Source organism: Zerene cesonia, chromosome Z, assembly GCF_012273895.1.
Source record: "Zerene cesonia ecotype Mississippi chromosome Z, Zerene_cesonia_1.1, whole genome shotgun sequence".
NCBI lineage: Eukaryota > Metazoa > Arthropoda > Insecta > Lepidoptera > Pieridae > Zerene > Zerene cesonia.
The window spans coordinates 11,384,805-11,400,443 of record NC_052122.1 but is presented as its reverse complement, the minus strand read 5'-3'; the positions used below and the strand labels follow the sequence as shown (position 1 = coordinate 11,400,443).

At 32.3% G+C, this 15,639-nt stretch overlaps 1 protein-coding gene across 3 annotated transcripts; it reads left to right on the top strand.

Annotated features, from left to right (window-relative positions):
• The first annotated feature begins 2,477 nt into the window (after window positions 1-2,477).
• LOC119835799 (sodium/potassium/calcium exchanger 3) lies at window positions 2,478-15,630 on the top strand. 3 transcript variants are annotated; one of them, XM_038360795.1, is made up of 10 exons: window positions 2,478-2,643; window positions 11,593-11,775; window positions 11,919-12,106; window positions 12,411-12,597; window positions 12,670-12,744; window positions 12,813-13,090; window positions 13,576-13,738; window positions 13,943-14,044; window positions 14,371-14,492; window positions 14,788-15,630. In XM_038360795.1, the coding sequence occupies exons 1-10, from the start codon at window positions 2,514-2,516 to the stop codon at window positions 15,013-15,015; spliced, it is 1,656 nt and encodes a 551-aa protein (XP_038216723.1). In that variant the 5' UTR covers window positions 2,478-2,513; the 3' UTR covers window positions 15,016-15,630. The 3 variants fall into 3 exon arrangements, with proteins under 3 accessions (XP_038216723.1, XP_038216725.1, XP_038216724.1); XM_038360797.1 differs by having other exon boundaries at window positions 2,478-2,723; XM_038360796.1 differs by having other exon boundaries at window positions 2,478-2,748.
• Window positions 15,631-15,639: the final 9 nt, after the last annotated feature.

The window sequence follows — 15,639 nt, the reverse complement described above, 5'->3', positions numbered from 1 at the left end:
CAAATTTATAAGCATTATTATCCTACTACAAGTGAAAAACATCGAAAAAATAAAAAAAGCATATTTGATTAAAAACAATTGCTAAAAAAAAAATGTAAAAACTAATTATATTTTTATGATGTTTGTAATGTTGACGAGGTTAAGGATCACCCGGCACGCGTCAACCATTGTATTAATTGTCTCATTGCTTACATTCGTGTGAGTCACGCCATAATTAGGGTCACATTTGTAACACCACACTTTGGCTATGAGATTTTGTAATTTAATACAGGCTTTAGTATTGCTTTTCTTTGATTATAATGCAGTTATTTCGTATGTACTCATGAGATTTCCACGTGTCTCGACGATACACTATATCGGGCATTACAATTTTTAACAACTGTTTTTGTTCATTACAATGGACTCAGCAAACGAATTACAGTCCCTTTCTCATGCTAACATCTGACGCCGATATATATATAGGGGTGTGGTTCCCTGGTGAAAGACGGTTCAATTCGTTCCTAGGTATGTTCGTCTCCCGCACACAAAAATGTATTAACAGATTTGAAAAAAATTTAATATCGTTCTTTCACATATCGCGGTAGCAAAAAAGATTTGGAACGCTGGTAAAGCTTTAAATGATAATGTTCGAATTTCAAATATCGAACGAAACTAGATTTTGAGCTAATAAGTAATTAGAGAGGAGTTTTTAATTGAATTACGAGAACATTTATGCGCTTTACTTTCTAGCTGATGAAGATATTAAAAATTCTTATCATTTGATTTTTTTATCTTGATTTATGTAGTCCGTTTCAAAGCGATTGGATTAAAAGGGATAGTCGTAAATGCTATGATAAATAGGAGATAATACTAATAAGATAAATAGGAGATTGACAATTTGACGGTTTTTTTTGTTTGTAACCTTATAAGTTTTGAACCCATGATTTTTTTTTGTTTTATAGCTAGTACCCGTGTGTATCCATGTATTTGTGGTCTAGTTCAGACAATTTGAAAGCGTTCTTTTTGTTCAAAACGTATGATTTTTGAAAAGTCGAATTAAGAAATAGACATAGACATACCTTTATTGGGCGCGAAACAGAAATAAAGTGAGGAGATTATCAGACGATTGTGTAAAGTACAAATATATATCTAACTAGCAAACCCGGCGAACTCCCTTTCGCCACCAGGTGGCTTCGTTTTTCTCGCTTCTTTGTTGAAATTTTTCCTGAATTTTCTTTGCTATAAACCTCACGGAGCCCGAGACCTTTTCAACGAATGCAAAACCGTGGAAATCGGTTCGTGCGTTCTGGAGTTATAGCGCCAGGAAGGAAAACCCGACTTATTTTTATATAGTAGAAGATAATGCTAAAATGACTTAGCTCTAACTATTACAAGGCCTCATTAAAAGCTATTAGTGTAATGCAATCATTACGTAATAGTTTTCTAATACGACTAATAACTGCACGCGAGTTTGCTCGCAGAATTACGAAGATGACATACGCATACTTGCTTTTGTATGCTTGTTCCTATGCGAGTGAAACCGCGGGGCACAACTAGTAGCAAAATAAATTAAGCTCATAAATATAATCTAAAAATAGAATCTAGCTGTACATAAGATTAGTTGGTACAAGAATATATTTGCATTCTCGAGATTATATTTTAAGTAATTATTCCATACTAGCTATTCGCCACGGCTTTGCTTGTGTTAATTATAACTTATATACAAATATTTCCTCTTTTACAACTGTGACTTATTAATATATTAATTATATATTTTATTTATGGTTATAATCAGGGAAATGATAAGGCAAATACATATCACTAATTTTAATCTCGCAAAGAGACCCTAGGATTTCTCGGATAAAAACTAACCTATGTCCTTTCTCGGATATGGAACTATCTTTACGTCATATTTCATTTAGACGGTACAGTGGTTTAGGTGTGAAGAAGAGACAAACTGACAGACAGAGTTACTTTCGCACCTATAATCGTAGTGGGTATAAAAACGGATCGAATACAAACATGTTAAAACAAAACGAGAATACTCAATTCTGTTTCTTATACTGTTATTTGAATATATTATATAAAAACACGATAAGGAAATATTACACTATCAACTAAAAATAACAAAAAAAAGAAAGGTTACGTATTTTAAAACGAATAAAGTAGCTAGCAAAATCTTCATTTATAGTTTAAACAAAAAAATTATGACCCACTTACCTTAACAGAAGATGTACGTACAATCTTTTATCTTTTCCTACCACATATAAGGCTCATTCTAGCAATTGAATCTACAATGGTCAATAATAATCCTACATTTTAAGACAGTACAGACTACCTTCCAATAAAATCCATTCAAAAACCATACAACATTAGAATTAACCGTATCACAGTCATAAATAAACCCACAAATTTGATTACCGTACCATCAATTCAACGGCTATTGGTCCTTAATTCGACACAATTAATACCAATTCGTACGACTCTGAAGCAGAGAGTCGCTTGCGCAGACCGAGTGCCGACGTATACATTGTATGAAAATAATTGGCCGTATTCTTCTTTTGACGAGCAGTGTCCATTATGTGTCGTCGAGCGTCGGCATTTGGACGAGTGTGACGCTCCAGGACGTCAGAAACACAGCGACGATGACTGCCTCAGACAGAGGTACGCATAACCCGTGACTGGTGAACCGCAGGTGATGTGAAAGGAAGGTGTATGTGTTTCGGTGAAGTGCGTGGTGTACCGTAAGTATGGGGCCAGGTATTACAGGTACGTATGCGAGTTGATTTGAACGGGCGTGGCCCACAATGGACTGTTGGACACCGCACCTTTGCGTTTAACCTTCTGGAAAGATTTGTTTTAATAAGCGATTAGATGGGATGGTATGATGAATGCTAATAGATCCTGATAGGTTCCTATTTTTAAACTCCGTTGTGGTATTGTACAAAATGTATCATAATTGTCGTAGTTGTGCAAATTTTCTTCATTCATTGCTATCGCTTTTTTCAGATTAAACTATAGTTTTAATTACAAGTAATGACATATTTTGTTATAGATAATTGACCAATTGGCATGTCTATACGGGTAAATATTAATAAGCCAATCACTTCACAGCTTTTAAATGATAAGGCACCGAATCCAACAAACATAATTCAATTTAGACTTTGCCCTTTGAAATCCAGATAAGAAAGAATTCTATTACGAAAATTTCTTGAGCGTGCGTTGTGCAATTTCTCAGAGCCAGAATTTTTCCTTTGAGCGGCGTCGATCCAAACATAGCTAGGGGGAGGCATGCTATCTTGTATTCATCCGGTGTCACAATTGACAATTGTCGCGATTCAAGCAGGGCTCACAAGGTTGACGATTCACGCGACCAACGAGTGCCTAAAATCAAATCAAAGTATTCACTTGCTTGTCTAATTGTGCCCGTTCGTTTGCGTTTGACATTTAACTGAAGGTAAATTTGCGCGTGGGAGCACTGTTTCCAAGATCGGTGAAGTTTGCAATACAGGGATATATGAGATACTGTATGCAATTTTTCGCAAACTGCACATCAGGTGCGCAATTGTGTAGTCCAGACAACTTATTGTTGCTACTTTAAGTAGCATAATATGCCGAGAATTTTTGCTTATTTTATGTATAATATCGTATATTTTACTAAATTAAAATGGGCGAATTTTTCGCATAATTCCTATTTGTTTTCATTGCAATAACATAATGACACTGAATCGTTTAATATCTATAGATACATTTCATATTAATTGTATGCTAACTTATTTCATTGATCCTCCCTTTAGGTTAATGTCACATAGTCACATATCGCAATATTAAAAAAAATTCAAAGAAAAAAAAATTGCCATGAAGAATTGATATCCAAAGTCCATTGCAGGATATATTATGACAAGGCTCAACGCAATCTGGAGCGATGAACTTAGTCTCTTCAATGCCGAGACTTTACTAAAGTGACTTTATTGAAGTTACAAAAGGACTTGTTATAGATACGTACATAGAGCCTGGACTCTTATTGTATACATAAATATAACTGTGTATGATGTTTGCTTTTATAGGTACATCGTTCTAAAGTTGTAACGTTGGATTGTAACGAATATGTTAGCACGGGTAACATTAGCGCGGTCCTATATGCGTGAAATGTCAATTTGACAGTACTTCGATAAAGAAAAGCGCGCGCAAATTTATATTTGTTTATAATCCTATTATAATTGTTTTTCGTACATTTGATTATTAAAAAAAAAGCAATATAAATAAAAAAAAAGACAACGTTGTTTTCGCGTCAGTTTTCTATGAATAGGATTTGTCATCCATGCAATACTAGTTGTGCCTTGCGGATTCACTAATGTCGCAAGTAAATGATGTTTTATACTATATATCATCTATAGCATTCTCAATGGACAATCTCTTAAGAAAAATTTTTTCAACCGACTGGTATTTTATTAAAAATCAAACAAAACTTTTTAGTGTTATTAGTAGATTAGAACATACCTGCACATTTGCTTAAAATCTTAATACTGGTTTGAATAACCTTTTTAAAAATGTTTAGGTGATTTGTAATCGTTTAAACCTCGTCATCATACCGGTTTTATGAATGATAATTTGTTTTATACAACATTGCTCAACGTGCTTTGCTTTATTATAATTATTATTATTTACTATTCGTTAATTTACTATCTACGTAAGATTAGTATAATGATGCTCGTATTACGACTAATAGTGTTATGATATATGAAATATGTTGAGTGAATTCCTAGGTACATATGTATGTATATAGATTAAATAATTAAATTTGTGCACTAAACATTAATAGCATAGCGACCATTTTATTAATTTATTTTGTGTGAAACTGTTATTTCCATTCCGTGAACGCTTCAATGTTTTATTTTTTTATAAACTTAAATAAAGTAGTACGTACAAAATAATGGGAAGATATTAAAAATAAATGCATATTATTGGTATTGCATGATTGTTGTCAATATTTTAATTTTTATTTTTAATGTACATTCAGATTGACCCTTCTTTTGTAATAAGAGCTTAGTTAAATACTCATACAGTATTTACTGTATTTTGAATCCATCAATTATGCAACACCAGTTTTTTTAACTTTATCCAAGCGAAACTGTGCTTAAATAATAATTAATATATTTCAAAGACCTAAAAAACACTGTTCAATGACAGAATCAACCAAATAGTCTCACGTGCTCGTATACGGAGTATACATAAGGAAATTATTTTATCCTTGCGATCCTAATCAGGATAATGCGATAAACTCATGAAATTATTGTGTTATCACTGATCCTTGATGAACTGCAATCTTTGAAATAAATCTGTTCATTTAAAGTGTTTCAAAATTGTTTTAAAAGGAGTCGGTTACATACAATACGTGTGAAGCTAATAAAAGCGTGGTAAATAATAACTAATGCACCTTATCAATTCAATATTACTGTAATAAAAATTAATAAAAACGTTATTTGAGATTATCTAAGTCTTAAATTATATTAGATTACACTGCTAAAGTGAATTGCGCATTACGCTGTCTTATTATAACGCCTACAACTATCTATCCAATCTATCTCCATGTTCAATGTTAAGTGGCCGACTTTCTGCAATATTTTCAACGATATCACAAGGACAAAGGAGATTTTCGATGCTACTGAATTTTTTGGAAAAATCTAACAAAGCCTACTAATATTATAAACGCATTAATTTGTAAGTATTGAGGGATGGATATTCGTTTCTATTTCACGCGAAAACACCTAATAAGAAAAATAAGAGATAGATTATACAGTCTGGATTAGCAAAGGTTATTTGTAATCCGTGTGACGCCGGGTTACAGCGTCTCGATAATTTCGTTGGCTTTCAATAGATTGACTTGATTGTTTTCGTGTCTACTAAGGAATTTTAATCATATGATACCATTTTAAATAGGATCGGTACCTCCCCCAAGGACGTCCTTAACCCTTTTGGTAGATAATTATTATCTTCTCTATTAAAATCCCATCTACTAAACAGACTAATTTGAATTCGTACAAAAAAACCGGAATTCGTTTAGGTTAAGTTTAATCGGTTTAATATTTGAATCCTGCGCCCCGAGCTGCATTATTTTGAGGTGTGGAATCGAGTGGGTAGTTTATGTACTTTTCAATTGCTCTTTTTTTTCTGCGGTTGCCTACTTAGAGTTGCTATACCCTTCTGGGAGTTTGTGTGGGGAACGCGTCTTACGCCACTGCCGTTCGAAACTCATTATAATTTCGTTTACAAGATATCTTGATGACTAAATTGTCGATTGTTTGTTTCAATGATATTTCGTAAACTGACCGAAAGAATTAGAAATATAGTACTGATGATTCCTTTTTTATTATGAAATGAAACTAAAAAAAACGTAAATAAATTAATGAGATTTTATAATATGTGGAAATGTGTGCATTAATTTAAATTTGATGCATTTTCAAAACAAAAATTAATCAATTAATTAACAAACTAGATTTCGGGGTTTACTAATTAAAAAAAAAAATGTTAACGTTCTCTTCTGTTCGTTGCGTAGGTACATTTAAATATTACATTTCTAGATTGCGTTTCTTAGAGGACATGTTTTTGTTTGATGGGTAGAGGCCCTAACTCTGCAAATGTTTCATGTTCACTTACCATTACGCGAACAAGCTCGATTGTCCGCTATAGCATAAAATAAATATAGTTTAAACTAAATTGTCTTATTTGCTCTTATATAGAGTCTACGTAGGTAAATAATTTAATCTTGCTGATCTTAATCAAGATAGTAAGATGAACTATGAAACTCAAGAAATAGTTGTTTTATGACATGAATGCCACCGATCATTGATAAGTGTACAAACTGTGGATAAAATCCGTTTAATGTCGGTAAAAATCGAGTCTAACGAGTCGGTTACATACATACAGGCACAGGTAATGAATGCCTCGATGCAAACGCCATCAGGTTAACATTGAGGCAACAGCGCCGTGCAAACGCGTGCACCAATTATTCAACTTACAATACGTATATCACTAACGATAGAAAGAACTCAATATCGGCTCGCTAATATGGACTTCCGTTGCCTTTGATCAGTCAATTTCCTTGGAGTGCATTTGACGAAGTGCCAACTAGAAGTAGCACGCACGACGCAATGGCTACTGCAATTTGTAACTATTTTACTACTTATAAATTGTTACTATTTGCATTGAAGTTTGAAGCTTTATTGATTTTTAAAGTTGCCTTATGCTGTATGTTGTAGTGTTAGCTACGTTAATGAATGATCAAAAATTTAAATACGCTTTAGTCCAGTGAATTCGTAAACTAAATTAAATTTTTCTCTCTTTATGTAATTACAGTTTACAAGTAAATAACTGATATCTAAACACAGGTTTTAACGATATATTTTGGAGTAAAGGCTTACGTACATATTTCGTACTATTCGGTATTTCTAAAGTGTATTAAACACATTTGTTATGGATGAGATTAAAATCGGAATTTTTCTTTGCTCTAAACAGACACCATAATATATATTTATTTACATTCACGTTGATAGCAAAAAATCGTATTATTATTACAATACCTACATAAACATTTTATCACGTTAGCTAGATTAAATAAAACAGGAAATATGGCTTAAGAGCATGTCAACTGCGCACATTGCTTATTATAATTGTTATTGATCACAATAACAATTTATTTAAATGTAATAACAAAATACAGATTAATTAGAAACATGTGACACTGACCTCTGATGGTGGCCGTTAATTCACACTTAAAATTGTTTTTAAACAGGAAAGACCTGTATTTAAAAAAATTATGAAATGAGAGAAGAAACAATACAATACAAGTGTATATTAAATTTAGTCAAACTGTATTATTATCGCGCTGTTTACGCAATGCTTTGTTATTTGAGGGTGAGCCTACCAAAACTAAGTTTGTCTCCTACAATGTTTTCTTAACCCTCGACGCAAAAAGAGGGGCGCGAGAGGCGCAAATGTAAAATCATTCTTACATAGTAAAATCGCAATTTTGTTTGTGATATATCAGATATACGACTTTCATAGTCATGTTTCGTAGCGGGACGCTTATTTTGTATAATTATTTAGAGGAGGATCTCCGCGGAAGAACCCTCTGGCCAAAGCGAGTATATTTTAAGCTTGTTATTCTGGTACATAAGATAGTAGGATACAACCACTGCCACTATCAATTCGTTTAGTAATTTTTTCGTGACAGAGCATCAAGCGTATTATCTTTCGCGTTACACAATTAGCTATAAATTGACGACAAAAAAATTGTGAAAACGGAACAATCTTAAGGGAAACACGAAACTACACACTTTTATAAGATAATTTCAAGATCTTTGATCTAACTTAAAGAAGTGACTATATAATAAAATCATATAACTCACTGTTTTGTTGAAAACCGCAAAAAAATCTTTTTGACCTTTGACCTTGAATAATTTATTTTCTAAGTATTGTTATAGTACGTGAATGTTTGTACATTTGAATGTCTAGATTGACCGGACTGTCGTCATAGAGGTAATGAATACCTAGATGAATCGTGCCATTTGTCAAGGACTGCATTTCTTTTTGCAAACGTCTTATAACTAAATAAAACTTATAATCAATTAATAAAACATATCAATATGTGGCACGAGCCTAGCAAATTTTATCTACACAATTTATCAACAGCTAAAGCCCAAATATATAAATTAAATGCGTATTTTTCTTGAGTTATGCGTGAAAATCATAGAATTATAGATAAGAAGATAGTGTTTATATAGTGGTTATACTTTGTAATCTATGCTATTAATAAAAAGGCTTAACAAAAGTGTTTTACAATGTTACTCAAGTGCTCTTCATAAATTCGCTGACGGAAATGTAAATGATTATAAAAATAAAACATTCTAGAATGCCTATGATTTAAAGCAGTAATTTCATATAACAATTCATTAACAAGTTTGGAGGTCATAACAATATGAAAAAAGGGGTTATAAAAACAATGAATTGGGCTGTTAGATCCTTGAATCGAAATTCGTTAGTAGGAGATCTAATTATAGACTGTTCTATAAACTATGAGGTGCATTCATTGTAAAGTGCTGATGTTTAATAAATCTAATTGCAAATTACCATTAACAAATAACCAAGCCTACCCTAGCCCAGTGTAAAATAGAATTTGTGGTTACAGTATTATAAGCTAACCCAAATGTAATCCGAAAAAGTAATAATACAATGCCATTATATTTCTCTATAAAAAACCTGTAGACAATAGGATTTTTAATGTTGCATGTTTATCACTCGTACTGTGAATTGTCGAAATATTTGATTTACTGTCCATTCCATTTCATTTCTTTACCCATTTATATATTAGACTTTTGCGGTTTTAGTACTGAAATTGTAGGGTGAAACCAGCGAAAATAATATAACAGTGCATGTGCATTACTATCGCACTAATCTAGTTACCAACTGTCGCTAAATAAAATAACTTCCCATAACTTGTTTCAACATAAACAAATCATCATAAATTTAGTTCGATTCTCGAATAATCGTACATATAATTGCACAGATTATTTAATTTTGTGTTTTTATCATGTGTATCAAGGTTGATATTGTACTGTCATGATCTTGATTGGTGCTTATAAAATAAATTACGTCGGACATACAATATAATTGGAGTTTTTAACGCAATTTATTAATAAGTTACTATATAATTAAACTACAGTATTATCGGTTCAAATTTAACGAAGTAAATTGTAAAAATAGAGTCATTTAAAAATTGGTACAGTATTTAGGCGTTTACTCTCAACAAAAATTTCAAGTCACACAAAATAATAATATGAAAGATCCATATTGTTTGTACCAGAAGAAAATGTATTTACATTTAATAAGATATGCATTTCAGTGCCGTTCTACATACTATAACGATTTTGCCGACGCGTTTTGAACGCTCATTAGACCATATTATAATGCTCGCATGATTCATACGAATAAATAGATTTCCTAGAATTGTTCTGGAGTTTTTGTGAATACATTATGTTAATTGTAGCTTGCACACGCATCGCGTTATTCAACTGGATCTCATAATATACGATGTCATCAGAAACGAATGAATGAAAACTTTTACACCATAATATAGAACAAAGAATGAAGAAACACTTTATTGTGCACCATAAAATCTTCGCAATTTTGCTGACAAATATTCTGAAGAATAGGGATTTCGTAGCATATACCGAATTTTAAACAACCAATCTAAGGAAATATGCTTGAGTCTAAGTAACTATACAATGGGTCATGGTATTAAAATAACAAAATACTTTATTTATGATGATTATGCTTCTTTATTCCACTGCTACCCTGCTCGCGATTCTTCGAGTGGCACAAAGATCTAGTTTTCTAGTTGTTGTCTGTGGACTTCGGCCGCGTGATTTTTGTTTGAGTTACAATATATACAATAAATTATCAAATTAAATGAAAAACAGCAGGAACTTGGTACTACGTGTGTTATTATTTTAGTTTTACAAAAACCAAATATATGATTTAAATAACTATATATAGTTTAAGTTCAAAAGTAGCTATTTGAAGGGTCTCTTCAATTACATCCCGTATAGTTAATTTATTTTTGTTGCATACAATTCTGGCCCATTTTATCATGTCCATTAAGTAAAAGAAAAATAAATATAAACATTCAGTTTTAATAACGTTTTACGTGTAACTTCCAGGACAAAAAATGCGTACACAGCAACACATAATATAAGATCTTATCTTTGGTTTACATGAAATACTCGATTGTTTCCGTAGTAATTAATTCACCTATGCTTGACACAAAGAAAATTAATTTCTTTATTTACTCGTGCATTTGCCTGTAACATGCTGATTTGCAATCAATTAATTAATTGGAGTATAAATTCGTGGAAACGTATGAACGAGGCAAAGTAATATTTTTGTCTTTTCTCGTATGAATTTAATTTAATTGTTGTATCCCTATAATGTTTATACGTTAAAAAGAAGCGAGGCATATAATGAACGAGCTATGAAGTTTATTAGAATTTTGAATGATTTTCAGTGTTTTAGATAACAGGGGAGAAATATGAATAAAATCTAGATCAATTTTATTATACTTGTTTATTAGACAACTAGCGTTTCGAACCGGTTTTAGCCGTGGTACGTTTTTATCTGCATAAGAACCGTAAGGCACAGGAATACCTTAAAAAAAACGTTAAAAAAGGATTAGCCGAATTGGTCGAGCTGTTCTCGAGTTTTACGCTTATCAACATAATTGGCGATTCATTTTTATTTATATAGATTTGCAATAATATAATTTAATTTTCCTCAATTCTAATATGTAAATAGAAACAAGTACAGACTAGCATATATCTACTTCACAATTACAGTTTCAACGTAGTGGAATATTTTGCCAGCGCTCTTACGGACAAGCGAATGAAAATGGTAATGAATTATCTTCCTGTATACAAATACAGGAAGAATATAACCGTCGTATACTCGAGTATCAATTGACTCTGCTATTAATAGAATCCCATAGTTATACACTAAAATACTTTGAGAACTAATAGAGCTTGACAAAAACAGAAGTAACATATCTTTTTCTTTTTCTAGATGGTTATATTCGTAACTGCACTCCACCAGCTATAGATGACTTCCCGACGGGACTGTTTACCGAGCTCCAGAGGCAGCATGGAGCAATTGTGCTCCATGCCTTCATATCCATTTACCTCTTCTTGGCGCTTGCCGTTGTTTGCGACAAGTTCTTTGTGCCAGCTGTTGATAGAATATGCACAGGTGAGCAATTTGCTGATTGATTGATCATAATATTGTTATAATCTAATTACCGTAATAGGATTTTACTAATATCGTTTCTGGTACAGTGAACGTTCAGTTGCAGTCAACAGGTCTTCTCAGTAAATGAATAACAATTGTTGCAGCCCTAAATATGACTAATGATGTCGCCGGCGCAACATTCATGGCGGCCGCTACGTCTGCACCAGAGCTGTTTGTGAACGTGATTGGTACATTCATCACAGAAGGTGACATTGGTGTAGGAACTATTGTAGGCTCTGCCGTGTTTAATATACTCGCAGTAGCTGCTTGCTGTGGGATCGGTGCGGGAATGGTAATCATGAAATCTTTGTCACTTTTTAACTTTAGTGGTTTAGATTAGAAATTGAAGATTATGCATATTGGATAGGTAGCATATCGACTCAGGTCATTAATCGATTATCTACTAGAAGAAATGAGTCTAGTGCCCTAAAAAAAACTACTGATTGATTATTATTGTTTTTTATAAAATTGTTAATAATTTTAACCGTCACTGTTTATTTTTGCTCATGTGAGTAGCACAGACAGAAATTTCGAAGACAAATTAACCTAATGTTTTATTTCAATACGTATTTTTCATTGAGTTTACTTCACCACAGGTTGTACCATTAGATTGGTGGCCTTTAACGAGAGACTGCCTCGCTTACGGCATCACAGTTTCAATACTTATTTGCATCATGCATGACGAGTATGTCCAATGGTATGAAGCCTTCCTGCTGGTCCTCTTATACGGAGTATATATTTGTATAATGTACTATGATAAGTCCATACAAAACTTTGCTAAGAGTAAGTATAGCAAATATCAATTGTATTAAAAAAAAATTATTCACTTTTACGTCTAATGGTACGGTATTTCAGGGAGTTGGAAGTGTGTTTCAAACATGATAAAGACAGATGAAGAAAAGAACGAAAATGCTAGCGCGGATGAGATCGGTGCGTTATTGTCTTTTTACTGTCTATTTGACTACATGTTCCCAAAATCATTGATAGTTTTATTGCAGATGAAAAAGATAAATCAAATAATAAAACCGATTTAATCATTGATCATCATCAACACAATGGTAATATAAAGGCTGGACCAATTATTATAGACAGTGGTGATAAGAAAATGACGATAGATGATGCCAAGGTCAACGATGATACGACGGTTAATGTCGGTGACATGGAGATTGTCCACTCAGATGAAGTTAATCAAAATGTTGACACTAATAAGGAAGCGCTAGATGAAAATGAGCATTCATTGTGGAAGTGGCCATCTGGTAGAAGTAATCTCACTAAGGTATACAACAACGTAGCTACGTTTACAAACACGAGCATAGAATATGATACCTTGTTTTTGCGATGTAGTTTTAAGTTTTAATCGGATTATGTAGACAAATGGCACGGCAAATATTCCGATCCATTTTGTATCTGTCCAATTAAATTATAAATAACTACGTGATTTTCCAATCTTCTGAAGTCTTATGAACGCTTTTAATTAAATAATGATGTTGTAATTACAGGGCTATTATAATTATATTATATTTAACGATGGAAATATGGAGAAACATAATTTCATAGTGTAATTAAATTAATGTATGATTAAATTTAATGTTTTTAAAATATTTTTAATATATATCTATCTATAATAATTACTCAACATATTTTAATAATGTGTCACTATATATTTTACCTATTTGTGTTAACAGCATTTTAACAAATTAACAAAAAAATGTATATGATTCGACATTAATTAAAGTGAGTATTATAAAACGTCTTTTATAGGCAACTTGGATTATTACTTGGCCGATACATTTAGTGTTCTTATTCACAATACCAGATTGTGAGAAGCCGCGTTTTAAGAATTGGTTTCCACTGACATTCCTTATGTGTATTGTTTGGATCGGTTCTCTATCGTACATCGTAGCTTGGATGATCACAATCATTGGTAAGTTCATAAACTTGTTTATTAATTTTGACAGAGTATACAATATCCTAGTTTAACTAAGTATTAAATTTCCGATTTGACTACTTAAAGTATTATACATTATTTGATTTATTTGAACTGACAGAGTTAAATAACTCATATCTATATGGTTACTTAACAATATGATTATTTTTTCTGACAAGTCATGTGGGCATGCTTTTATAGGTGACACCCTCATGATTCCCGATTCAGTGATGGGTATCACATTTTTGGCAGCCGGCACTTCCGTTCCAGAGGCTGTATCAAGTGTCATTGTTGCGAAACAAGGTAATAAAAATTATTCCTTTTTTATACTTCTTTCTTAATTTCAACGCCTAAAATGGAAGATTTCATCTTATGGAAAGGTTATATTAGATATAACAATTTTAAATTTCAGGTGTTATAGATTCTATATCATTTAACATTCATCATTCAATAATGAAAACCACATCAGTGTATACGTATTGGGTATTGTGGCTATAATTAATTAAATTGTCAATGGTTAACTAGTAATTATATAGAAACGCTATCATAATATTAATTATGTGTTAAAATAGCTAAATACACAATTAATCATGTGATGTCAGATGTTTATGGTTTATTCGACTTTATAGGTCACGGATCTATGGGCATCAGCAATTCAATTGGATCAAACACTTTCGACATTCTTCTGTGTCTGGGTCTGCCCTGGCTGATCAAGGCTTCGCTGACGCCGGCTGAACCAGGACATTATTGGGTTAGAATATTTCAAGTGTCCACTGCGAACGATTTGTTTTGCTAAGCGACTGTATTTTATTGCTACGCAATTTTGGGCCCACCTCCAGTTGTGATCATCTCCTATATCAATAGTTATTATAATAGTGATAGCATTGCTTTTAATCTTATGTTGTGTATTTATAATATTGAAATATCAATATTGTGAAAAGATGTTCAAATAGTAGATCGTCATAACTGGAATAAAAATAAAATATTTACCTTTGCGACGATTATTTATTTATGTTATATATGTAAATGTGTGATTGTTTTAATAGGTGAAGATAAACTCGATGGGATTGGAATACTCGGCTATATCGTTGCTATCGACGCTCCTGCTTTTATATCTCACGTTTTGGTTTAACAAGTTCAAGTTGGACGCCGCAGTGGGAAGGGCATGCTTGGGCATGTACGCCATGTTCCTCGTGTTGGCTACGCTCATTGAGTTGAATGTTTTCTTCCCGGTGAACGTACGCACTTGCAGGAGAAACGAGCTGAAGTCTTAACTGTGAATAGTACTGAACGGAGGGGTTCCCAGCCAGTGAAGTGCAGTAACAGTATATGGACTGTAATAGATTTCTTTAGAAGTCACCTGTATTTGGTGCTATCCATAAGCTAGTTCATAAGCTGGCTATTTCTATTTTATTTTAATAAACCTCGTCACTCCTGAATCCTCAAGCTATATTCAAGAATAATTTGTTTTATTGAAATCATATATTTGCGACACTATTTCCTAATTTAAACATGAATATCAATATCAAATTTTAAATCAACAAAAAATTAAGTGCGTTAAATATTTAATTCAGTTTGTTATTTTTATAATTATATTCTAACTATTAGATTATGTTTTATAATATTTAACTGATAAAATGACAAATTACGAATCTCAATTTTGTATTCGAATTTTATTGTTATGTAAGTTTCATAGTGTTTATGGATAGCTGTTATCTTAGAGACCAAAAATTTAAGATCTTAGATGTTTATTTTGTTATGTAAGTAGAAAGATAAGCATTCACAGCTCGCCGCTGCGTAATATTTTGTAAAATACCAATAGATTGCATATTTTTTCATGACGCTGTTGTAAATAAAGTATCAATTGATGTTATTGTAACACATTTTAATAGTAAATA